At 38.8% G+C, this 27,007-nt stretch overlaps 2 protein-coding genes across 2 annotated transcripts; both read right to left on the reverse strand.

Moving 5' to 3' along the window:
• Positions 1 to 3,571: 3,571 nt before the first annotated feature.
• LOC127187073 (olfactory receptor 2T6-like) lies at positions 3,572 to 4,531 on the reverse strand. Its single transcript, XM_051143318.1, has one exon. It carries the CDS (start codon positions 4,529 to 4,531, stop codon positions 3,572 to 3,574), a length of 960 nt encoding a protein of 319 aa, XP_050999275.1.
• A 4-nt stretch (positions 4,532 to 4,535) lies between these two features.
• On the reverse strand, positions 4,536 to 26,097 carry LOC127187075 (60S ribosomal protein L36a-like). The gene is made up of 3 exons (XM_051143319.1): positions 25,900 to 26,097; positions 6,098 to 6,227; positions 4,536 to 4,546 (listed from the first exon to the last, which is right to left on the reverse strand). Exons 1-3 carry the CDS (start codon positions 26,095 to 26,097, stop codon positions 4,536 to 4,538), a joined length of 339 nt encoding a protein of 112 aa, XP_050999276.1.
• Positions 26,098 to 27,007: the final 910 nt, after the last annotated feature.

Genomic DNA, 27,007 nt, shown 5'->3' on the forward strand with positions numbered 1-27,007 from the left:
ACCCTATGATGGTTGAGAAGAGAAATAGGCTAATCTAAAATCCCTTGTAGTTTTCCACAGCCACAGTTACTTAAACGACATAGTCTTTTGAGAGAACATTCAGGGGTTAGACCTTGCACTGGAGTGTGACACACCTGTATGTGAAGACATAATCAACCAGTCATTTCCATTCTCTCTGACAGCCTTGGCTCAAAAGGTTGTTTCCCCTGGTGAGAAGAGAACTACGGAACTCACAGAAATACAGTGCAGGGTATTGTATGTTTTAAAGGTATATATACTACTTTTCCTTTGAAGGTTAAATAATTTTGGTCTATGAGCTGAACTGATAATAGACAACAGTTAACAAAAAGTATACATACTTTGTTACAAGACTAAGACCTGCAACTGTGAAACCTAAGGAGAGGCAAAGTGGTCATTTAACTTTATGTAGACTTGAGCAAAGGGATGCCTTAAATCTGTGGAGGAAGGAGATGGTGGGCTATGGTGGTGTTGGGAGAATGTGTACAGTAAGCATTGTCATTACTATGCAGACAGATGTCCAGGTAACAGCCCTTCAGGAACATCTGTATGGACCACAGCAGACCCTTGCCGTGCAGGGGTGGAGGTGGCAACAGTGGGTAAGAAGCACCTGCCTTTCCCTTCCTGATACAGATGCATGTGAACTTCTTCTTTTGAAGAGATAGGTATTTGGAACCATTTCTGTCCTCAGAGGTCTGCAGCATCTGAAAAACTTGAAATCTGGCAAGAGACATTTGGGGTGGAATGTTTTGCCCTCTCAAATAGGCTGCCTATTTCCCTCTGTAAAAAGTGCACTAGGAACCAGTGCAGAAGCTAATTCAGAAGTTGGGTTACCAAATATGAACACTACAACTCACCCATGTGGGAAGCTAAAACTTATTATATTTTCTTCTAATTCATGTTCAATAAATACAAGCTACACTGTCCTCAACTGGGTACTTATAAAAAACTTTATGAACAAACTTTCGACACATCCAGGTCTACCCTTCTTCCTGAACTTTCAGGATTCTTTGACGACAGTTTCCAACAACTGACTGGGTAAAAACTAATATTAGACTTATATATCTTCCATAAAAACTGGCTTAGCTTTTCATGTGGATGCCCATCTCCACTCAGGATAGCCCAGGGGGAAAGGCACATTCCCCGTGCTGATTTGGACTGGCCCCCTGTCTCTCTGTATACTGCTTATCTCTTGATGTTATACAATGGGGTCTGGATATGGGGATCTCATTCCCCAAAGCAGCATTGGTCATGACCGTTGAGTCCTTGCACTGGTGGGTATCCAGCGTCCAGCTAGCTCCTATAATAGTCTTGACTAACAGTCCCACAGCAGAAGAAACAGTCAAGATGGGCAAATCTACAGTTCCTAGTTTTTGTTTTGAAGTCTTTTACCAGAGCTGATTCCTTGAGACATTCTGGAAACAGCTCCTAACAACACATGGCTTTTGGAAAAGCCTGACAGAAAGGGGATGAAAAGCAGCCCAAATTACCTATCTTTAAAATAACTTCCTGTTGACTGTTACTTTGCGCTACCAGCCCCAGTAGTAAAAGCCAATTAATGAACTCTCTTTAAATAATCACACACACACACACACACACACACACACACACACACACACACACTTCATTGGTTCTCTTTAGAAAGGGACTCTACCTAATACAAACGTATACCAGAACTTGATACACAGCTATCATGCATTACTGCCCTCCATCCTTTCGCATTTATTAGGCTTCTCTCCTCATTTCCTACATTGGAAATTGCATTGCAATGGCAGCTTTTACATATGTGTATGTGTGTGTATATTCATATGATTTTATGTATCTACAAACAATCTAGAAACTACAAATGAGAAAAACACATATTTGTCTTTCTATGACTGGCTTAATTCACTTACTATGGTTATCTCATGTTGCATCCATTTCCCCTAAGACAACATAACTTCATTCTTCTTACGGGGTAAAACAAATGCCATTGTGTGTACCTGTCAGCTTTCCTTATCCATTCCTTTGTTGTGGATGCTGGTTGTCTCCGTAGCTTAGCTGCTCTGAAGAATGCTGCAATAAACTAATTTTCAAGTATCACACTAGCATGGGGGTGTTTGCACAACAGGGTATGCATGGGTTATATAGTACACCGCCTGTTTTGTTTGCTTGTTTGTTTTTTGGGAAACCTCCACACTGATTTCCATAATCACTGGTCAACTTTACGTTCACACATGTGGTGTGTTATGGGCTAGTCTCAAGTTTAAAATTCATAAAATTCCCCAGATGGAGTCACTGAAGGGCGTCTTCAACTTCTCCTCCTCCTCCTCCTCCTCCTCTTCCTCCTCCTCCTCCTTTGTCTTCCTCTTCTTCTTTGTGGTGGTTAACACAGTCAGGTCTGCCTCCTGAATCGACTGCTCAGGCTAACACAGAGCTCTGAAAAGACTCCCTTTGACTAATTTTGTAAATGATGCCTGGCAGTATTTTCAGTACAATGGACAGCGCAGTTCTGTCCACTTCTCAGTGTTGTCAGAGCAGCAGGCATTGCTGCACACAGCTTGGATTTTGTCCAAGAGGCTGAAGTCAAGTCTGGCACTATTCCACACAAAGTGGGTCTAAGACAATGGAAATGTAGTTTTTTATGATCAGGTCCACTCTAAATATTTTTCACAGCCTTTAATTTACTAAAACAGAAATGGTATCGGGTTGTCTCCAAAAAGATCTTTTTGGTTGCAACTTACAGGTGTGAAGCCCTTTTTCCCATTTTATGTATCCAATAAAAAAGCCAGTCCTGTGGAGAAAAAAAAATGCTGTATCTAATACTCCTCTGGAACTGTAAAGAAGGTGGCCTTATGCCTCCTGGTCACTGAGAGTCCAAGAATCACCAGGATTTAGAGAAAAACCTGGGGCAGTTGTAGAAACTGCTCATGTATAAACTATTTCTTTCTCAAATATCTATTGCTATATACCTCAATATAATGAATAAGAAATACAATAGAACCCTTGCTTTGTAGTAATTTGGTCTTTGAAAAGCCATATAAATGTGGCTCTTTTCTTTCCCACTGTCAACTTTAGATAAGGAGAGCTTTTTTCAATTGCTACTCCAGAAAAAGATGTGTGGATTTTATAAATTCCAGTGTTGTCTATCTGTAGGTATTGCCTGTGGAGCTTTATAGTGTGTTATTGTCATTTAAATGTTAACATTCATAAGAGTTTCATAAACTCCATCATTGAACAGACTAAACAATGTCATTAAGTTCCCAGGTTCTTATAAGGTTACTGAGGGCTGATAAGTAATATTAACCACACACTTTTGGACCTCCATGTACATGAACTGCAGTGAGGGAATTCCCAAGAGTGAATTTCAGCCAATGGAAACAAAGAAGGAGAAGACTTGTGACACTGATGAGCAGCTAGCATTGTTTACACATGCAATGTGTTGCAGCTTCTCAGCTTCGATGTGAGCATTGGTGATGCAGCATTTCATGGAACTGGCCTTTGAAATTGCCCAAGCAAGTGTTCATTATTCAGGTCACCTGTGCTCTATCCAGACAGGCACAGGGATTTTGGCTTATTGTAACTGTTTCCTTTCCACACTGCAGGTCCCTCTATGTCTTGCTATCACCCTTTTCAATGCCCCTGCCACATCTCTGTTCCTCAGACTGTAAATAACAGGGTTTAGCAAGGGGGTGAGGATGGTGTAAAAGGCTGAGAAGACTTTATCTTTGAGTGGGGTGTGGTATGCTTGGGGAAGCATATAGGTGTACAAGGCAGCCCCGTAAAACAATGTCACCACAATCACGTGCGATGAGCAAGTGGCAAAGGCCTTCTTCCTTCCTTCTTCAGACTTTATCTGATGTACTGTAACCAGTATCTTGGCATAGGATGTGATCACCACAGAGAAGGGGACCAACAACATCACAACACAGCAGACATACATCACCATTTCATATATGGCTTTGTCACCACAGGCTAGCCTCAGCATTGTGGGAGCCTCGCAGAAAAAGTGATTGATCTTGTGGGATGCACAAAATGGGAGACTCATGGTGATAGGTGTGAGGAGAAAACTGTCCAAAGCCCCACCGAACCAAGAGCTGGTCAGAATAAACCAGCAGACCCTCCGACTCATGAGGACAGGATAACGGAGTGGATTGCAGATAGCCACGTAGCGATCATAGGCCATAAGTCCCAGCAGGAAGAACTCAGCCCCTACAAAGCCCATGTAGAGAAAGTACTGGGCTGTGCAGGCAACAAAGGAGATGGTCCCTTTGCCCACGATGTAATCAATCAGTATCTTAGGCACAATAGTTGAGATGTACATCATGTCGATGAAAGAGAGGTGGCTGAGGAGGAAATACATGGGGGTGTGGAGGTGAGGGTCTATGTGAATGAGAAAGATCATGAGCCCATTTGCTACTATGGCCATGAAGAATATGGCACATATAACACTGAAAAGGAACTCTGAGGTCTTGTTGTGGGTAAAGAGTCCCACAAAGGTGAAGTCACTGGGAAAGGTTTTGTTTCCATCCATATGTTTACGTCTCAGCTGGAAGCATAAAGAGAGAAGCATGAGTTATTAAAAATTACAAGGGTAAGAGGAGTCATTACAAGTGCATGAATTAGACCACCCTTAAATTAGACTCATTCGTCTGATATCGAGCACTTTCTGGGAAGTCAAGTGTAACTTCTCTTTTGTTCAGCTCTTCTTGTTGAAGAGGAAACCTGAAAGTCAGGGTCCCATGGCCTGAAATTGAGTGGATATTTGATAAACAGTAGTTGATGCAATAAAGTTTGGTTATTATTACACAGGATCTGGACCGTACGGAAGCTTCTTTTCCTGGGGTATAGTCCTATTGCTTAAGATGTGTATTCAACAGCAAAATAATAAATATTTTAAATCTATTTTATACAACCAAAATAATTCAGAACAACATTTGATCAGACTGTAAATTCTCCTTCCAGTTTGAAAGTTTTCCAATCTCAGGCTGGAAATAGATGGCTCTGCAGATAAAGGTAGCACTACCAAGCTTCGTCACCTGAGGCTGAGTCCTAGGACTCCTACCAGCTATCTTCTGATGTCCACATACATGCCAAGATACCTCCATACATGATACGTAAATAAATGTAATTATACTTTAAGAAGAAATATTTTTTTTTAAAAAATCCTTACCAAGAAATAACCATGAAACTGTGAACTCTGCTGAAAACCACTCATTATTGACCATGACTGCTAGTCAGTTTCTCAGTAGTTTACCACCATTTCCTGTCCATGCGATGACACCTGCGCAGAAATTGTGGTGGCACTATAGATGCTATCAAGGAGTGTTTTCATGTGTTTCAATATCTCTTTGGAAATAGAAACCCTGAAAGCAGTGCCAGAGGAGGGGAATGTGTTTGGCTAATGCTAATAAGAGCTTTGGGGGAAACATTATCACAGACGGTAACAGAGGATGGATACAAAACTACCATTAGTAGATGTGAATGTAGGCTTTGGTTGCAGACTAAAAGACAAACGTATGCTGTAAAGCATAAAGGAGCTCAGACCTTTGTGGAAACAAAAGCCAACTCAGGAAGAGAACTGGCAGTGAGGGAGGAGCTGAGGGCTGGTCTCAGTGACAGAGCACCTGCTTAGTGTGCGAGGCCCTGGATACTGTCTTCAGCACTATGTTAAACAAATAAACAACAGTGGAAGAGATGGTGAGGGTAGGTAGTCACTTTCTCAAAATACATGGTCCAGAGCAAGGAGCTTAAATTATTATTTTTTAAGTATTACCAATGGCATGAACCACAATTCAATGGTAAGAAATTACATAACATTTAACATTTTTACCTTAATCTTTTAAGAAATTGTCCCTTTTCAACATGTGCACTATTTATTATCATCATCACCACCACCATCACCACCACCATCATTATTACTTTAGTATTTCCATTAACCATAAACATTTGCAAGAGGAAAACCCACATATAGCTTAGACTGCAGCAGCTCAGGCTTTGTTTTTTTGATCTGTGTTACCAGTCTTTTGCTTTAAGAACTTTCTTGATTTGTTGAGGCAGCAGTAAATTCTGGAAATGGTGACAGAACAAAAAGTCTTACAGCCCACGGCAGCAGAAAAGCGTACAGAGTCTCCAGAAGGGTGAGCATCTACATGAAAAAGACTCACAGTGTGAATATCCCGTGAAAGGAAGAAAATCTTTTTAAAGCATTTGTCAGGCTGGACACATTTCTGGCATGACAGAAATGCAGGCAATAAGAGCAAGAATATACAGATTGGGATAACATCAAATTATAAATCTCCAGGGTGGGGCTATACTTCAATGATACAGTTTGTCTGATACATACAAGACCTTTGACTCTATCCCCAGTAATAGATAATAAAAACAAACAAACAAAAAATCTTCTAAAGGGCAAAGGAAACAATCATCAGTGAAGAAACCATCAATAAAGTAGAAAAAAAACCTGTGAAGTAATATTTACCCAACATCTACAATGTTATAAAGAACCAAAGAAACTTGATGAGGAGATAATTTTAAACTCAACAAGTAAAAAATGCTACAATGAAACCTGTTTTTTGTACTAAAGAATGGAAATAAGAGCTGGAGACTTGGCTCAGAGGTTAAGAGCACTGGCTGCTCTTCCAAAGGTCCTGAGTTCAATTCCCAGAAACGACGTGGTGGCTCACAAGAATCTGTAATGAGATCTGGTGCCCTCTTCTGGCCTGCTAGCTCATATGCAGGCAGAATACCTTACAAACAAACAAACAGACAAACAATAAATAGACATATTTATTAAAAAAGAATGACAATGACTTTTAAAATATTTTAAAACCCCAATAAAGCAATCAAAATTAAAAAGTGTTGAAAATATTTCTTTTAAAATTTTTTTGAGATTATAATATAATTACATTTCCCATTCCCTCCCTCTGCACTCTTCCAGACCTCCCTCTACATGTCTGTATAGGTGTAACTATGTCTATATTTTATATACTTACACACAAACATTTATATACTTTAGAAATATGTTATAGTTATTTATTTTAGAAATATATATTATATTTACATATAAATACATTTATATATTTTAGAATTTTTTATAAATATTATATGTTCAGTTCATATAATCTTACTTGTCTGTATGCATTGAGGGCTGACCATTTGGTGCTGGACACCAACTGATGTGCTCGTCCCTGGAGAAGGCACCTCTCCAACCTTCAGCTTCCCTCGGTTGCCAGTAGTTCTTTTATTTAGTTTGTTTGCATTGTGTTTTTTAATTTGTTTTCATTTGTGTTGGTTTTTCTTAAAACAGAGTCTCACTATGTAGCTCTGGATGTCCTGAAACTCACTATGTAGATAAGGCTGGCCTTGAATTCACAGAGATCCATGAAGCCTCTGCCTCCTGAGTGTTGTAATGAAAGCTGTGCACCACCACACCCGGTCCATGTATAGTTTCTGTATAGGGTTAGGGGCAAAAATATTTCTAAAGACAAATTACATGTGACTTCTAGAGGCCTGAGATATGACCTTGGTTGGAGAGCATGTGCCTGGCTTATCAAACATTTCTCTCATTGCTGTGAATAAACAATTGACAAGAAGCAACTTAAAGGAAAGAATGATTCCAGTTCATGTTGAGCATGTGGCTCATCGTGGCAGGGGAGGTGGCAGCTTGCAGCTGTGACTGAAGGCACTTGTTCAGATCTAGGCAGATCAGGAAACAGATATGTACAGGAAACGGGGCTGGACCATACATCTCATGGCCTCATTCCCAGATGTGGCCACCTTGCAAAGACCCTTCCGCCTCCAAACAGCTGGAGACTGAGCAGTTTAACACAAGTCTATTGGGAATATTTTGCATCTAAACTGCAACACCTAGCATGCACATTGCCCCAGATTTTAGTCACAGCACCACAAAATGCATTCATGAAACACTCAGTATTTCTAATCATCAAGGAAATTCAGATCAGAACCACCAAGGAAATGCAAATGAAAACCATGATAGAGCATGACTGCCGGATGTAATGGCTATTGTCATAATGGCAAGATAACAAGTGCAGACTGCTGCCTTCCCATACTGACTGCAGAACAGTCTTGCTGACCCTGTAGGAAATCCACCTCACTGTCCTAATACGAATGAGTAGTTAAAGGCACATACGTAACATACATACACAACAGAACACATTCCAGGCATAACTATGATGAAATGACATTAAGTACATCACACATGCTTTTTCTTATACACAAAGCCTAAAATTATCGACATCCTGGAAGTTCAGAGTGGAGAGATCTAGTGGATAGGAAGGACAAGGAAAGGGTGTAGGGGTAACGGAGACCTTTGTATACAATGTACAGTTGTATATGAAGAATGCATTTTGGGATTTAAATATATGTCAGGACAACCACACTGAGCAATAGTTTATTGTATATTTCAAAGTAACTAGAAAAAGAAGAATTGGATGTTCTCAAAACATATCTGCATATGAACAAATGCATAGGAAGGTGGTTGCAAAAGTTGACAATAGTAATTAAAATTTTTTTCACTACTCCGAAAATATAAATACCAGCCTATCATTCTGTACCCAAAATGCATTGTAACAAATTCTGAATGTGTTTGAGAGGGAGTCAGGAGGCATAGTAAGAGTTGGAGGGTGAGAATCTGAAAGGTAGAAGTGGTGTAAATATACAGTATTAATGTATAAAATTCTAGAAATAGCCTTACATTAAAATAGTGTAACAGATGATCATGGACTTCAGGGTAAATGCAGATGTATTCTGAAGCTTATGGTGGGCTGTGCAGGGCTGGGTGGCGTTTAAAGGAACTAGTTCACCAGGGCACGGACCTCATCTCAAGTCACTGGAGAAAGTCTGAATTTGCATCCCTACCTGGTACTCACAATGGGCTGCCATGGGTCTGGACCTGTTTGACACTGAAGATGTACTTCCTCCATTACCTGCAAACAGACCGAATGCCACTACCGAGGCAGGTCTAGAATGAGATAGAGGGTGGAAACAGAGCAGGACCGTGGGTATAGGGGTGGATGGACACTCATGGATCCAGGCAGGCTATCTTACGTGCCTCCTACAAACTAGCTTCTACTGGCCTAAGCTTACTAGGGCATCCACTCACATTGCCATGTCCCAAGAACTGGCTAAAAGGCCACCATACCTGCTATTGTGACTTCCCTGGATGCTTCAGGTCCTGTGGTGGATTGGGTCGGGTGAAATTGGCCTTGGCCTCTGGAATATTTTTCTTCAATCAGTCACTCATCATGGTAGGATATACCATATCCACTCCAGTAAAAGTATACCTCTTTACTCAGAGTGAATGAAACAAAAATATGCTTCTTTGGAATGGTTGCAAGAAAATGATTTAAGAATAAAAAGTAAACAATTAAACCACAGATAACACAAGAACAACATATTAATTGAAGGAAATATATTACATTCATAGAAATATACCTGGACATTCCAGTGGAGCTAATTTTATATGTTTATGAACACATGTATATATGAAATACACATTAGATAAAGGTACAATGTACACACATGCATATATAAATAAATTCAAAAATGCTAACCAATATGTATAAATTTGGAAGACTTTTTAAAAAATAAAACTATGATTCATCACATTTTATACTTGATAAAACATCTAAAAATACCCTAAAACTGAAGTTAGAGCTTTGACTCTTATCTTGTAAACAAAACAAAACAAAACCAACAAAACAAATGAACAACAAACAAAAACCAACTAAAATGGATTAATGACTCGAATGTAAAAATATGAAATTTGAAGCTACCTGAAGAAAACTAAGACAACTCTTTAATACATAGTTACAGGCTTGGGCTACCCAAAATTCAGTAGCTCAGAAAATCACGAGTCAAAACAACATAACACATCAAATTAAAAACACTGTACAGTGAAAGAAGCAACAAAGTGAAGACAGGTTACAAACAGAAGATTTCATAACATATCCACCCACCATGTACTAATATACAGAACAAACACAGAACTCAGAAAAGCAAGTACCAAGATCCCAAATCATACAATCAATAAATGGTCAGATGAACCAAACTAATAGTTCCCAAAGGCAGTAAAAATGATCAGCTAATACAAACTCTGCAAGTTATAGGAGCAAAGTCACAGAATCAACCTTGGTGCCACTCAATGGTCGAATGGGTAGAAAATGTGGTGCATAGGGAGAAACTTCTACTTTTATCAGTTCTGGAGACACAGCAGCCTGAAACCTAAAAAAGAGGTCTAACTACACAGGGACATTTCCTAGTTCCCACAGTGAGTTTTTGATTAAGCCATAACAAAGAGTGGAATCACACAATTACAGGAAACAAAGATGGAAATGCAAACCATGTTAAGCGAAACAACACAGACTCGGGACAGCAAGCATTGAATTCTTTCTTCTTCATATGTGCAATAGAGTGAGACGAAGAAAAAGAAATCGAGTGGGGAGCACCGTGCAAGAGGAGGGAGGGGACCAAATGGTGAAAGGAGGGAAAAGAAAGGGAGCATTATATAGGCAGTGGATATGATCAGATTATGTTATAAGAATGCTTAAAACTGTCACAATTAAGCCATAATGTAATTAAAATGCACCAATGAATGAATAAAATTCTTCTAACAGTAAGCTATTCTGTGTAGAAAAGGGTAATTTTTGTTTATAACCATCCACAGATCTCACTTACATATGGATATTATCTAACCTCAGCAGTTCATCAGTAACCACACATAAAGATCTGTTCTTACACGTCTACTGGCCTCTGCACTTCCCTATGGCATTCTGCATTGGTTGCTGGTTAAAGATAAAGTCCTGAGTGCAGTTTATGTAGGTTGATGAGAGTTCTGGTCACAGGGATTTTGGCTCTCCAGTGCTTTCAATCACTAACGTTTGGCTGTTGGGAAACAACCTAACTGAGGAGCTCTCTGCTCATGGCACTCTGGCCACCTCCTCATCTGAGCAGTTTCAGGTCTTGACTTCTCGGAATGTATTTCAGGAAGTCACTCTGGGGTACATTACTGCTCCATATGCCCCGTCATATGCCAGCAAGCTTTTTTTTTTTAAATGGTAGCAGTAAAGTGTCAACAGTCCAGGTTGTAAAAGTACGAATAGAAATATCTGGTACATTTACTAAAACCTGAAGAAAATTATAAAGCTAATGGCATTGCACTCTTAAACTCCAACAGAAATTCTTCTAGGAAATGTGTACAAGGTGATTCTAAGCTGCAATCTGAAAACTAATCATTGTTTTTTTTTCCCTTGGAGGATCTAAAAACATAACTACAATCCACGGAAAACAACAAAACCACAGAAGCTGAACAACTGACAGAAAAGAAGGTCTAGATAAATTATTGAAGCTGCCAAAGAAACTATGCAAAATCCCCGTATTGGATATGTTGAATTTTTCACAAATATAAGTTACAAATTAATATTATGGATTTTACAAAATGTACATGGAAACAAAATGAGGCTTCTTGATGACGAATAAGACTTTTAAATGCTAAAATCTTATGACCAAGTGACTCAGAAACATGAGTAAAATGTGTATTTAAAGACAATTTTTTGTGTACTGTTTGAATCTCTTTAGTAAAAGGTCTACTATTTTAGTGGCAGAATGTGTGTGTGTGTGTGTGTGTGTGTGTGTGTGTGTGTGAGAGAGAGAGAGAGAGAGAGAGAGAGAGAGAGAGAGAGAGAGAGAGAGAGAGAGAGAGAGAACAAGTTTCACATTGCTAAACTATGAACAAAATATTCATATGCAATAATAGCAAAATGACAGAACATGTATATTTGTGTGTGTGTGTGTGTGTGTGTGTGTGTGTGTGTGTGTATCACAGCATCATACATGACTTTCAAGTTGAGAAAGTAGGTGATATCATACATTGCTACTGTGAGTTTCAACAACTTTGTGAGACTCTTTGGCAAAATGAGCTGAAGTTATTTGAAGGCCATCTTTGTTTTAGCCAATATTAATACTCTAAAGCACAAAGTGCATAGCATAAAGCCATTGGTATATGCAAAAATATTAAGTAAACTGTTATTATTAATAGTGAAAACAAACTGAAAATATTCCACATAATATTTCAAGTTGACCAAACTAAACATTGTGTTTGATGATGTGGACCCTTTAAATGATCTTTGCATCCACAGACATTAGCAAGTCAATACACTGATCACTTCTAATGACTCTATAGGCAATCATTTTCCACCACAATGAGAGAGCAAAAGCCTAAATATGTGAATATTTACCTTGTTCCTCTCTATGATCCCACATCATAGAAGAGACTAACCTGAGTCAGAAAGAAGGAAAACTTGAAAACAGAAAGGAAGCTGACAGCAGTAATCTGAGACAATAAAGATGTGCAGATTATTTGCTCTCTTCTCACTCAATGGAGTACATCAAGCCTGTGGTTTCAGTGCAATGTGACTGAGGACATCTGACCAACCTATACCTGCAATGCCTGCAGGGTGATCCATCCTATTTACAATTCAGCCACTCTTTCGTGAAGTCAGGTTTGCCTCACAGACGAGTGAGTGCTTCATTTGGTACATAAAGCAGCAGAACGTTTGAGAAATTTCCCATCTTTCTTCTGTTATGTTCTACTGCTGATTATAAATATCTCATTATTATCAGAAATGTATCTGGGTGAATATATATATCTGTGTTTGAGAACTAGGCTATCGACTGGAGTTTTTACTGTGCTGTACCTGGACAAATAATTTATCTCTATACTCTTGTGTGTGTTTTGTGTTTCAGACCCAGTCTCTGCAAGGTGAACATCCTCATCACAGCACCAGAAAAGACCTTACTTACCAGCCCTATCCAATGCATCTTATCTCACCACTGTCCTTGTTTATCATGCTTATAGAAAGTTTGTGTCACGTCAAAAAGCACAAATTATCTGAGTGATCTCAAATGGGCAACCTCTCTTACCCATATTTCTGCCTAGACATGATCAAAGACAGACATGTGACCTCACCTTCAAGATGAAGGTGGAAGATGATAACAGTTGATCACCTAATCAAAGCCAAAACCAGTTATGACACTTGTCAAAAGAGATATGATATTAGACATTGACTTAGGATCTGTGAAGAAAGACACTTACCTGAGCCATTGGCTTCTCGCTTGATCACTATACAAAATTGAGGCACACAGCACTAGGCAGCAGAGGAAAAGAAAGTTAAATAATGTAGGAAATGACATCATAACAAGCCTGAGATATCTCCTAGGAGAAATCTCTAACAATCCAGGGGGTATCAATTAAACTGGCCCAGCCTGAAAGCTGACCCTTCCCTCACAATGTCAGAGAGCAAGCAGGGAATGGGCTCTGAAGCAAGTGACTGGGTCATCGTCTCCTCAGCTGCTTCTCTTTAATTAACAGCTTGAGGATAACCGTTTACTCAATGTTTCGTCACAAGAATCCTTATGTCTCTCATTTCTCTAGAGTTTAACTTAGTACTATTTGGAATGTTTCCAAGGAAAGGAAGCAGTTCACACACTCAGTCATGTTAGGCTCAGGATGCTAATGCCACCATTTTCCTCTTCCATGAAGTAGCTTCTCAATCAGCATCATTTATTAACTAAATACAAATAATTAAAGATTTGTACAAACCATTTTCAAGCAGATGTATAACACCACTTATGCCATCCCTCATGCCCATCTCTCATGCCCATCCCTCATGATCACCCCTCATACCACACTAGCCTTGCTGCTCCTGTTTCCACTTACACTAGACCACTCTACTCCTCTAGACAGTTTCCTTCCAATTTCATGTCATCTGTATACATAATATTTTCAGTGTTCCTAAGTCCTAGGACCCACAAATGAGAGATACTCAAGGAAATTTCTCTAAAATCAGGGACAGACAAGGCTGCCCACTTTCTCCATATCTCTTCAATATAGTTCTTGAAGTTCTAGCTAGAGCAATAAGACATCAAAGGGAGATCAAGGAGATCCAAATGGGAAAGGAGGAAGTCAAATTATCCTATTTGCAGATGCTATGATAGTGTATATAAGTGACCCCCAAAATTCCACCAGAGAACTCCTACAGCTGATAAATACCTTCAGCAAATTGGCTGGATACAAAATTAACTCTAAAATGTCAGTAGCCTTCCTATATACAAATGACAAACACGCAGAGGAAGAAATTAGGAAAACTACACCCTTCACGATAGCCATGAGCAATATAAATTATCTAGGAGTAACTCTAACCAAGCAAGTGAAGGACTTATTTGAGATGGAACTTTTTATCATCCCATGTCTGTCTCCCCAGTGCTGTATCACAGAGATGTGTCATCATTCCCCATTTTATGCAACTGTGGGACCCGAACCCAGGGCTTTATGCATATTAATCAAGCAGGCACCAACTAAGCTATATTTCCAACTCCGTATAATTTAATACTAAAAAGAAAATTTTAGAAAATGATTAGTAGAGTGTTAAATATAATAAAATCAAGGCAACAAACTTAACATGAATAAAAGAGGTTCATTTGGAAGCTATAAAAACATCATCTATTTAGTAAAAGTGTTTAAGCCAGAATACAAGAAAGTTCACAATTTCTTGAATTAGAGGTCATGGGTCAGGAACTTGCTTGATTGTTGATAATTGCTCTACTGCCAAGATGCAGATGTTTTCAGTTGATCCCTTGCTTTGATGCAATGTGATTCACTGAGAATTTCACATGTGTATATACCCTGGAGTAAGTGTAGAAACTAAAAATGTAAAAATCACCATGGGAGTTGGTGAGGAGCCTTAGAGAAGGTATTAGCAGGATACAGGTAATATGAATATGCTTTTTATCCTTACCTACAATTATGTACACTACGTAAGCATATGTACAATGCACACAAGTATGCATGTGCACATGCACGTACATACATACACACACATCAGAACAAAGAGTGATTATTTGTTTAGTTACAACTTCAACTCTGAACATGCACATATTTATGAATAAATGTGTCTTATGGACAGTAGTAAAAATTAAAGCTGTGGAAAAGTAATTGAACAAAAATTCTTAAGCTGTAACTGCTAAACATGGTGGCTGAACTTGTTAAGGAAGAGTTGAAGAAGAAAATCATCCAGGATAGCAAGATACTAAAAGTGTATTTGCAAGGGTCATTTGCACATGCCTGTATCATTGATGTATGTTATGTGTCTGTCTTTTTACTAGTATCATATTGGTTTTGTTACTATTATTGTTATAATTATCTGCAGTATAATTTTAAATAAAGGATGGTGATACCTCCTGCAATATTCTTTTTGTCCAGGATGACTTTGCCTTGACCTTCTGGGCCTCATATAAATTTCCAGATGACTTTTGTATGTCTGTGAAAAAGGGTTTAGTGCTTTGAATGAGGTCCCATTGAATCTGTACATTGTTTTTAACATTATGGCAAGTATTTCAAATTAACACTTCTAATCCATGACCATGGTCATTCTTCCATCTTCTGTTGTCTCCTTAATTTCTTTCTTCACAATCTTAGGTTTTTCATTGACTTCCCCCCCCCCACCCCATTGTGAGTAAGATTGTCATTCTTTTTTCCCTATATTATTATATAGGAAAGTTATTGATTTTCGTGTTAAGTTTGTATTCTGCAACTTTTCTTAAGTGTTTTTAGTTCTAAGAAAATTTTCATCTTCTTTTTCATTTGTATCCTTTTAATCCTCTTGTGGTATTGTTTCATGTTGAAAAGGAGAAAGTGGGCACTCTTGTTCCTCATCTAAATGGAAATATCTTGAATTTTTTCCCCATTTAGTTGATGTTGCCAATAGGTTTGATGTACGTAGCTTTTATATGTATTGCCTCTACCCTAGCCTCTCCTCATTTATCATGAAGGGATTCTGGATTTTATTAAAGATGTTTTCTACATCTACTGAGATGATCATGTTTTCTATCCTTGAACTTACTCTTGTGGTGATGTATGTATGTTGAACCATTCCTGAATTACTGGAATAAAATAAACTTGGTTATGATGAATGAAATTACTGATGATATATTGAATTTGGTATGCATTTTATTAATTATTTTGAAAATATGCCTACCAGGAGTTTAGTATATAATTTTCTTTCTTTTATTACGTTTTTATGTGATTTGGTAGTGTGATAATAGAGTCTTCATAAAAAGTTTTTGGAAAACTTCCTTTCTTTTCTTTTTTATTGAATAATTTGAGTGTATTGGTATTAGTTATCTTTGAAGTCCTTGTATAACTCTACCCTCAATCTATCTTGTCCTTAGTTTTTGTTATTAGTTGAGTGTGGTAGCTGTTCTTGTTGTCAACTTGACCACATACGGAATTAACTAAAACCCAAAAGTAGAGGGCACATCTGCAAGGGGTTTCTACTTAATTTGAACGGGAAAATCTATTCCTCATCTAGGTCTTTGAAGTAGGAAGACACACCTTTAATTCATATCTTTAACCCATATGTAATCTAAGCCACACTTTCTGCTGGAAACTTACATAAGGACATAGAAGAAGGAAGATTTTGTTCTTTGTCTGCTTCCTCTTGCCTTGTTAGCAAGTCCATTCCTTCACTGTCACTAGAGCCTTCTTCTTTGTGATTCCAGTGTGTAGTGAAGACCAGCTGAGACATCCAACCTTGTAGACTGAATAATTATTGGATTCTTATAATTTCTACTCATAGCCAGCCACATAGCCTGTACATCATTCTAACTTACAAAACTTATTATTTTTAGGTGCATATGTGTTTTTGCCTACATGTATGTCTGAATGAGTGTCAGATCTCCTGGAATAGAAATTACAGACAGTTGTGAGCTGCCATGTGGGTGCAGGGAATTGAATGCTTGTCCTCTGGAATAGCAGCTAGTGCCCCTAACCCCTGGGCCATCTTTCGAGTCCCCCTGTACATCATTCTAATAAATCTTTCTACAAATATATAGAGAGATTCATTGTATAAATTCTGTTAATCTAGAGAACCCAACTAATACAGATTTTGGTACCAGGAGTGGTTCTAGAGCAACACGTATAAGGATGAATTTTACGTATCTGGAATAGACTTTGCGATTTGCCAACACCTACCATTACTGAAGCCTCTCCAGTTACTGAAACCTCTCTTGGAAGCTCAGGGGTACTGAAGGCCATGGTGTGAATTATATTACAAACTTAAGGCAATAAATGCATTTGATTATTCTCATTCACCAGCTGTGGGCAGCAACAGATTTGATGAATCTGTATATAAAACAAGTTTTATATGCCTAAGTTTTATATGACAGTATGTGGGAAAATGAAGAAAATCATGATGCTAATCAGTTGCTCTTAGCAGCTCAGCATAACTTGATAAAGACTAGGAATAAATTCTGTGTCAAAATTAATCAACTTCTAGCATCTCAGAATACAATAAACATTGATGCACATAAAGAGTCTAAAAAGGTTGAAGTGTGCCCTGGAAGATAATTTTATTTCCAGCAGCCACAGACTTCAAGTTGCAGAAAATCAAAGTGAAGCCCTCATTATCATGTTGGCTGAATTACAGTGAAAATTCAAGTCCCAGTCTCAGAAGTTGGCAGAGCTTAAGGTAAAGGCACTAATTGCTAAAGAACGTGTTCCTTTAACTTGGGATGGAGATGTGTGGGAGAACCCTATTAAAGCTGAGAACTTTGAACTCTCAGATTCTCAAGGGCTTATCTTGCCTGAGTGAGTAGTCTCTCTACCCTCAGTTCCACCCCCTTGAAATATTGTCTTATTTCACATTTGACTGAAGAAATTGATCCTTCATTGTCTGCTAAACCAGCAGTAACTTTCTATAAAGAAAATGCCGGACAGGACAATAATGATGTCCCTTAGAACTCGCCAACAGGTTCCTTTAGACCTATAACCAGACATAAGGCAAAGCAGGTTCCTAGACAGGAGCTGGAAAGTGTAGTCCATGAGGAGGTAGTGCACTACGAAAGAACTTAATGTGTTTGCTAATTCACTCAAGCAGAAGTCTAGGGAATGTGCATGAAAATCTATTTTAAGGGTATGGAATAATGGTAGGAAGAGCATCAAACTGGATCAGCCTGATCCTCTGTGAGGAGATTCTAGGTTTAATGTGGAAATTTGCAGGGATTTAAAAAAAAAAGGTGTAAAATTTTGTTTGAATGGCTGTTGAACAATTGTCAAAGGATAGCCTACTGAAACCAACTTTCATTTGGCAAGGCCAGCAGTATCCCCTTACCATTTTACCTCAAGGATACATTAACTCTGCAGCTTTGTGTTATAACTTAGTTCTGAGGTATCTTGATCATCTGTATCTTCCACAAAATATCACATTGGTGCACTGTATTGATGGCATTGTGCTGAATGGGCCAAGTGAGCAGGAAGCAGTAAACACTTTGAATAAATTGGTAACACACCTGTGTGCCAGAAGATGGGAAATAAATACAACCAAACCTCAAGAGCCTTTTATCTCAGTGAAATTCTTAGGAGTTCAGGGGTGTGGGAAATGCAGAGATATTCTTTCTAAGGTAAAGGGTAAGTTATTGAACCTGCCCCCTTCCACCACCAAGAAAGGAGTACAATTGTTTAGTGGGCCACTTTGGATTCTGGAGACAACATATTCCCCACTTGGGTGTGTTACTTTGTATCATATGCCAAGTGGTTCAGAAAGACAACATATTCCCCACTTGGGTGTGTTACTCTGTATCATATGCCAAGTGGCTCAGAAAGCTGCTACATATGTGCAGGGTTTGGAAAAGGAGAAGGCTCTTCAACAAGTCCAGGCTGCTGTGGAGGCTGCTCTACCTCTTAGACCATATGCTCCAGCAGACCCAATGATACTTGAAGTAACAGTGGCAGACAGGGATGGTGTTTGGAGCCTTTGTCAGGCACATATAGGTGAGTCACAGAAGAGACCTTTGTGATTTGTGATTTGGGAGCAAGGCTCTACTATCATCTGTAGAGAAAATTCTCTCTTTGAAAGACAGCTCTTGGCTTGCTATTGGGCCACGTTTAAACTGAATGTTTAAAAATGGAACATCTCAAGTTACATGTGACTTGAGATGCCCATGGTGATCTGGGTGTTATCCGATCCACTAAGTCATAAAGTAGGGCATTCACAGCAGTGATATATCAACAAATGGAAGTGGTATATACATGATCTGGCCCAAGCACGCCCAGAGGGTAAAAGCAGGTTACAAGAAGATGTTGCTAAAATGCTTATGGTTTTTACTCCCATTACAATGCTGTCTGCTGGCAGTAAGCACCTACAGCCTCACAGGGTTGCTGCCTATGTTCAGTTTACTGAGGAAAAGAAAATTAGTACCTGGTTTACTGACGTTTCGGCATGTATTCAGGCATCATGTAGATGTGGACAGCTGCAGAATTATAACTTTTTTTTTTTTGACACACTGCATGACTGGTCAAGGGAAACCTTCACAATGGGAAGAACTTTAAGAACTACATATAGTCATACCTTTTGTTTGGAAGAAAAAAATGGCCAAATGTGTGATTGTCCACTGATTCATGGGTTGAAGCCAGTGGATGGCCAGGGACTCTGAAAGATCACGATTGGAAAATTGATGAGAAAGGCATCTAGGGAAGAAGCAGGTGAATAGATCTCTCCAAATGGGATAAGGGTATGAACACAAATGTTTTCATGTAAATGCTCATCACAATGTAATTTCAGCTGAGGAAGGGTCCAATCATCTAGTAGATGGGATGATCTGTTTTCTGGACAGGTGACCTCCTTCCCCAGCCATTCCTGCCATTACCCAATGGGCCCATTGTGGAAACGATCGGGCTTGTGCATGGGCTCGACTTCCACACACCAGGACTGACCTGGCTACAGTTGCTTCTAAGTGCCAGGTCTACCAACAGCAGAGATAGATACTGAGCTCCAGATGTGGCACCATTCCCCAGGGTGACCAGGCTGAAACCCGGTGGCAAGTTGACTACACTAGACCATTTTTTTTCTATGGAAAGGACAATGGTTTGCCCTTACTGTATTAGATGTTTATTCCAATTATGGATTTGCCTTTCCTGCATGTATCCTTCTGCCAAAATCACCATCCATGGATTTACAGAATGTTTTATCTACCATCACAGTATTCCACAAAGTATTGCTTCTGACCAAGGAACACTTCTCAGGCAAAGTTGTGACAGTGAGTCCACAATCATGGAATAGATTGGTCTTACCACCTTACCCACTATCCAGAAGCAGCTGGACTGATTTAATAGAAAAAGATGGAATGGCCTTTAGCATACACAATTACAGGGCCAATTAGGGAGCAGTATTAGGGTCCAAAATCCAAAGCAACCCAAGCAGGCACAAGAGTTCATGGAAAGCAAGATTTTTGTTTGAGTTAGGCAAAAAAGGATGACTGGTCCTTGAATGTTCATCTTAGTAAGTATTTGAGCAGATGACAAAAGAGTGTATTGTAATCAAGCCACTACTGATTGGTCAGGGCTGAAGAACAGGCTTGCAAGTTGAACTGGGACCCTGAGCCAGAATTTTGAAGAGCTTTTAAGATTGAAAACCATAAACATCTGTGCCCAAGATACAGTTACAATTTTCCACCAATCAGGATCATTTGTTCTTTCATGGTTAGGGACAATAATTATGTTCAGGGGAACAAAAAGTAAAGAAGAAATTGGCTAGCCATCTGGAAATCTCCCCTAGAGCCAGGGAACTTGAACTTATTTTCACCTCATGATCAAAATGGTGACTGAAAGCAAAATCACATTACTTAGGTTAAATCTTATTTGTTTGATCCAGATAGCTTTGGGGCTGGGCCGAGGTTCTCTAGAAGAGTATGTATGCAGTATGCATGCATTGAATCAACAAACTACTCTATGGTATGGTTTCTATCATAGCCAAATGCCATGGGTCCAGAAATCAAGGGGTGAAAAAGGGGATATTTCCATTCACTGCTACTGCTAGGGAAATTTTGGTTTCATGCTCCTATGGCCTTAGGTTCTGCTGACCTGGAGGCTTTGGCTCCAGAGTGAGGAACAATCCTGTCAGAACCACAGCAAACATTCCATTGAACCGGAAGGTCAGACTTCACTCTGGTTACTTTGGGATTTGGCAGTTAAGCCAACAGTCTATGAAAGAAATAACAGTGTTATGAGAGGTGACTGACCCAGGTTACCTTGGGGAAATTGATTGCTTCTCCATAATGGAGGTAAAAAAGATGATGTCTGGAGTGCAGGGAATCCTTTAGAGTGTCTCTTTGGTGTTACCTGTGATTAAAGTCAACAAGAAACTACAACAACCTAATCTAGTCAGGATGATAAAGGGGCACGGGCCTGTCAGGAAAGGTATGGGTCACTTTTTCAGGAAAAGAACCTAAACCCAGTAGGTGCTTGCCAAGGGTGGAGTAAATACAGAATGAGTAGTTGAGGAAGATAGTTATAAATATCATCTAAGGACACATGACCAATTGCAGAAAAGAGGATTTTAATTGAAATGAGTGTTTCTATTGCATTTTTAAAAACAATGCATTTGCACAGATATTTGCATTTTCTTCCCTCATTTCTTTATCATGTGATATAATATCAATTAAGAGAATATTAATGATTATCATATTTAAGTTTGAGATATTAGAAGGATGTACCTCAAGAAAGATTGACGCATATTTAAATGTTTAATGCATTTGTGATTTATGAAGCATAGTTAATCACATGAGACATAATTGTGGCCTGGTTAAACATTAGTGATTGTATGTGGACTAGTTATATTATTTTTAGGAGCTATTATTATTATTACTAAATCATTATTTTCATTTGTAAATTAATCACAACATAAGGAGATATGATTGTGTGTCAAGTTGACAAGGATGGACTTGTGATGGCTATCCTTGGTTGTCAACTTGACTATATCTGGAATTAACTAAGACCCAAAAGTTAAGGGTCCACCTGTGAGGGATTTCTGTTTAATTTGAAATGGGAAAATATACTTCCAATCCAGATTTTGAGGCAGGAAGACACACCTTTAACCCAGATCTAATCTGAGCCACACCTTCTGATGGAAGCCTATCTAAGGACACAGAAAAGTAAGCTTTGGCTCTTTGTCTGCTTGCTCTTATCTTGTTAGTAATTCCATCCCTTCACTGTCACTAGAGCCTACTTCTATGGGATTTCAGTGTATAGTGAAGACTGCTGAGACATTCAGCTCTGTGGACTGAGAAAGTACTGGATTCTTGCAATTTCCACTCACAGCAAGCAATTGTTGGATTAACAGTAAGTCATTCTATTAATTTGCCTTTCTATAAATATATAGAGAGATTAATTTTATAATTCTATTATGCTGGAGAACCCTGAATAATACATTGTGAGAGTTTTTTTATTTTTTTAAACAGCATTAATGTTGTTGCTGGTTATTGATCTTCTTAAGGCATTTTTTTGCACCTTGGTTTGGTTATATGCAACTAGAAGTTCCTCCATTTCCTTTAAGCTGCCAACCAACTTAGTATGGGATAGTTTTTTCAAAGGTATATGCTTGTAATATTCTGAATTTCATTGTTTTTTGTTGCAGTATTTCCCTTTCCATCTGTAATTTATTATTTTTTTTAACTATTCCATTTTTTATGCAGAATTTTTTCTATTTGTAACCAAATTACCATAGCCAACAAAAATATTTACTCTTACTTAATGTTAAGAAACAGTTTCTTGAAAGAAAATAACAATGATGATGCTAATTTTTAAAAAAGAAAACAAAAAGAAAGGATAGATAGTAATATGAAGAATTAGGTATATTTTGTCACAAAGGAAAAAATCTTCAGATCCTATAAATATATTAATGGAGTGTTGCTGCTGAGACAGAGATAGAAGAGGTACTTTTCCATCCTAGTGTCCAGAGGGCCATAGAGGGTGGCAGTCCATCTGTAATTTATTAACTCGAGTCTCCCCTCACCCCCCCCCCCCGTTAACTTGGCGAATGATTTTTTTTTTTCTTGAACGCTTTCTTTATTCCTTCCCAAAAGACCAACGGTAATGAAATGAAGTGAGTCAAAGCTCATGACTTATTGTCTTCATAACATCACCTTAGAACTGGATCACTTGGCCCTTTCTCTTCTTATCCCCTCCCAGTTCAAAATGCTTGCATCAAAAGTACTAAATAAAATACTTGCAAAACGAATACAGGAGCACATCAAAGATATCATTCATCATGACCAAGTAGGCTTCATTCCAGGCATGCAGGGATGGTTTAATATACGGAAATCCATCAATGTAATCCACCATATAAACAAACTGAAAATAAAAAACTACATGATTATCTCCTTGGATGCAGAGAAAGCATTTGATAAAATTCAACACCCATTCATGTTTAAAGTTTTAGAGAGATCGGGGATACAAGGCACTTTCCTCAACATAATAAAGGCTATATACAGCAAGCCAATAGCCAAAATCAAAGTAAATGGTGAGATACTCAAGGAAATTCCTCTAAAATCGGGAACAAGGCAAGGCTGCCCACTCTCTCCATATCTCTTCAATATAGTACTCGAAGTTCTAGCCAGAGCAATAAGACAACAAAAGGAGATCAAGGGTATCCAAATGGGAAAGGAGGAAGTCAAATTATCCCTCTTTGCAGATGATATGATAGTGTACATAAGTGACCCTCAAAACTCCACCAGGGAACTCCTAAAGCTGATAAACACCTTCAGCAAATTGGCTGGATACAAAATTAACTCAAAAAAGTCTGTAGCCTTCCTATACACAAATGACAAGCTTGCAGAGGAAGAAATTAGGAAAACCACACCCTTCACATTAGCCACAAGCAATATAAAATATCTAGGAGTTACCCTAACTAAGCAAGTGAAGGACTTGTATGAAAAAAATTTCAAAACTCTGAAGAAAGAGATTGAAGATGACCTGAATAGATGGCATGATCTTCCTTGCTCATGGATCGGGAGAATTAACATAGTAAAAATGGCCATCCTACCAAAAGCAATCTACAGATTCAATGCAATCCCTATCAAAATAACTACACAATTTTTTTAAAGACATTGAAAGTTCAATTCTGAACTTCATATGGAAAAACAAAAAACCCAGAATAGCTAAAACAATCTTGTACAATAAAAGGTGCTCCGGAGGAATCTCCATACCTGATCTCAAACTGTACTATAAAGCAATAGTAATTAAAACAGCATGGTACTGGCACAGCAACAGGCTGGTTGATCAGTGGAATTGAATCGAAGACCCAGATATGAATCCACACACATATGGTCACTTGATTTTTGACAAAGAAGCCAAATCCATTCAATGGAAAAAGGATAGCATCTTCAACAAATGGTGCTGGTCTAACTGGAGGTCTATGTGTAAAAAAATGAAACTGGACCCATATTTGTCACCTTGCACAAAACTCAAATCCAAGTGGATTAAAGACCTCAACATAAAACCAGAGACACTAAGCCACTTAGAAGAAAAAGTGGGAAAGAGCCTGGAACATATTGGCACAGGAGACAACTTCCTGAACAGAACACCAACGGCCCAGGCCTTAATGTCAACTATTAATAAATGGGACCTCATGAGGCTGAGAAGCTTCTGTAAAGCAGGAGACACTGTCAAGAGAACAAAGCGACAGCCTACAGACTGGGAAAAAATCTTCACCAACCCTACATCTGACAAAGGTCTAATATCCAAAATATATAAAGAACTCAAGAAATTAAACACCACCAAACCGAATAACCCAATTGAGAAATGGGGCTTGGAACTAAACAGAGAATTCTCAACAGAGGAGTATCAAATGGCTGAGAAACACTTAAAGAAATGCTCAACCTCCTTAGTCATCAGGGAAATGCAAATCAAAACAACTCTGAGATTCCATCTTACACCCATCAGAATGGCTAAGATCAAAAATTCAAGCGACACTACATGCTGGCGAGGATGTGGGGAGAGAGGAACACTCCTTCATTGCTGGTGGGAATGCAAACTAGTACAGCCACTTTGGAAATCTATCTGGTGCTATCTCAGAAAAATGGGAATAGGGCTTCCTCAAGACCCAGCTATTCCACTCCTTGGAATATACCCAGAAGATGCTCCAGCACACAACAAGAAAATTTGCTCAACCATGTTCATAGCAGCCTTATTCATAATAGCCAGAACATGGAAACAGCCTAAGTGTCCCTCAGTAGAAGAGTGGATAAAGAAACTGTGGTACATATACACTATGGAATACTACTCAGCTATTAAAAACAAGGAATTCCCGAAATTTGTGGATAAATGGATTGAGCTAGAAATGATTATAATGAGTGAGTTAACCCAGAAGCAGAAAGAATCAAATGGTATATACTCACTTATATCTGCATACTAGCCCAAGGGGCATGTCCCACGAAAGCCTTCACTTACCAGGAAACTGGGACAGAGGGGAAGGCATCCTATTGGGACTCTAAATGAGAGACACATGGGAGAACAGCAAAATAAAAGGATCCAGAGGGTCCTAGAAATCTACAAGCAGAACAATATGATAGGCAGATTTGGGCCCAGGGGTCCCGCTCAAACTAAGGCACCAGCCAAGGACAATACAGGAGGTAAACTTTAAACCCCTTCCCAGATCTAGCCAATGGTCAGAATATTCTCCACAGTTGAGTGGAGAGTGTGATACGACTTTCTCACGTACTCTGGTGCCTCACATTTGACCATGTCCCCTGGAGGGGGAGACCTGGTGGCACTCAGAGGAAGGACAGCAAGTAGCCAAGAAGAGACTTGATACCCTATGAGAATATATAGGGGGACGTAATCCCCCTCAGGAACAGTCATAGGGGAGGGAAATAATGGGAAAATGGGGGGGGGGGGAGGAATGGGAGGATACAAGGGATGGGATAAACATTGAGATGTAACATGAATAAATTAATAAAAACAAAACAAAACAAAACAAAATGTTTGCATCTCTTAATAGCCAGCATCCTCTTAGATCTGCAGTTGGGCTCAACACACTCCAGTCTTAGCACAATCTTCTTTGTAGTTTTAGCCTTTTTGCGGAAAATAGGCTTAGTCTGCCCACCATAGTCACTCTGTTTCCTGTCATAACGACGCTTTCCCTGAGCATATAAAGAATCCTTGCCCTTCTTGTACTGTGTCACTTTGTGGGGCTGGTGCTTGCCACATTTCTTGCAAAATGTCCGGCGGGTCTTAGGAACATTCACCATGTTGGTGGGAGCGTTATCGGCTCAGAAAGAAAGAAGCGCGAATGATTTTTTAAATTTTATCCTCTCAAACAAATATCTGTTCTTTAATTCTTTTCATTTTTGTTTCTACTTAATTAATTTACTTTTTTTGGTTTGGGGGTTTTTGAGACAGGGTTTCTCTGTGTAGCCTTGTCTGTCTTGGAATTGCTTTGTCGATAAAGCTGGTCTCAAACTCACAGAGATCCTTCTGCTTGCCATGACTGGCAATTTATTTTCTTATTTTGGTTATAGCTTCTTATTTACTGTTTGGGGTTTTCATTTGTTTAGTTTGTCTAGGAGATATATTCTTAAGTTATTTTTCAAGAATGCTCAAAAATTTTGATGAAGGTGTTTAGCTCGAGAAACATTTATTTTAAGACTATCTTCATTGGCTCTCACAAAATTTTCACAAACTGTGCCTATGTTTTCATTTACTTCTCATAATTTTAAACTTCCTCCTTGGTTTCTTCATAGATCCATACATCATTCAGTAGTGTTTTGTTTATTGTCCATGAGTTTATATACTTTCCTGAGTTCCTATAGCTATTTATGTCCAGATTTATTGCAGTGTAGTCAGATAAAGCACAGGGTGTTATTTTAATCGTCCTAGATATTTTGAGACTTTCTTTGTGTCCTCCTATGTAATCAATCTTGAAGAAAGTTTCATGGGCTGCTGAGAAGTATGTATATTTCTTAGTGTTTTGGTGGAGTGTTCTGCAAATGTCTTAGTTTGTGAGACGCTGAATGTCTGTGAACCTTATCCTGGCCTAGACAGGGTACACTCCTGGTGTGTGCTTTATGAAAATGTGAGTTGTAGAATTTCAGTGAGACTTAAACTTGTGCTTTGGCTGTAAAATCCCCTAAATCTTCATATCAAGTGTGTTTCTTTTAA

This window comes from Acomys russatus, chromosome 3, assembly GCF_903995435.1.
Source record: "Acomys russatus chromosome 3, mAcoRus1.1, whole genome shotgun sequence".
NCBI lineage: Eukaryota > Metazoa > Chordata > Mammalia > Rodentia > Muridae > Acomys > Acomys russatus.

What these genes read in the sequence shown, in the direction of transcription:
- LOC127187075 (XM_051143319.1), bottom strand. Translation starts at nt 26,097, where the DNA reads ATGGTGAATGTTCCTAAGACCCGCCGGACATTTTGCAAGAAATGTGGC. An exon ending in CTAAAACTACAAAGAAGATT is followed by an intron (nt 6,228 to 25,899) that starts GTGCTAAGACTG and finishes CTGTCATGCCAG; the next exon opens with AAATGTGTCCAGCCTGACAA.
- LOC127187073 (XM_051143318.1), bottom strand. Translation starts at nt 4,531, where the DNA reads ATGGATGGAAACAAAACCTTTCCCAGTGACTTCACCTTTGTGGGACTC.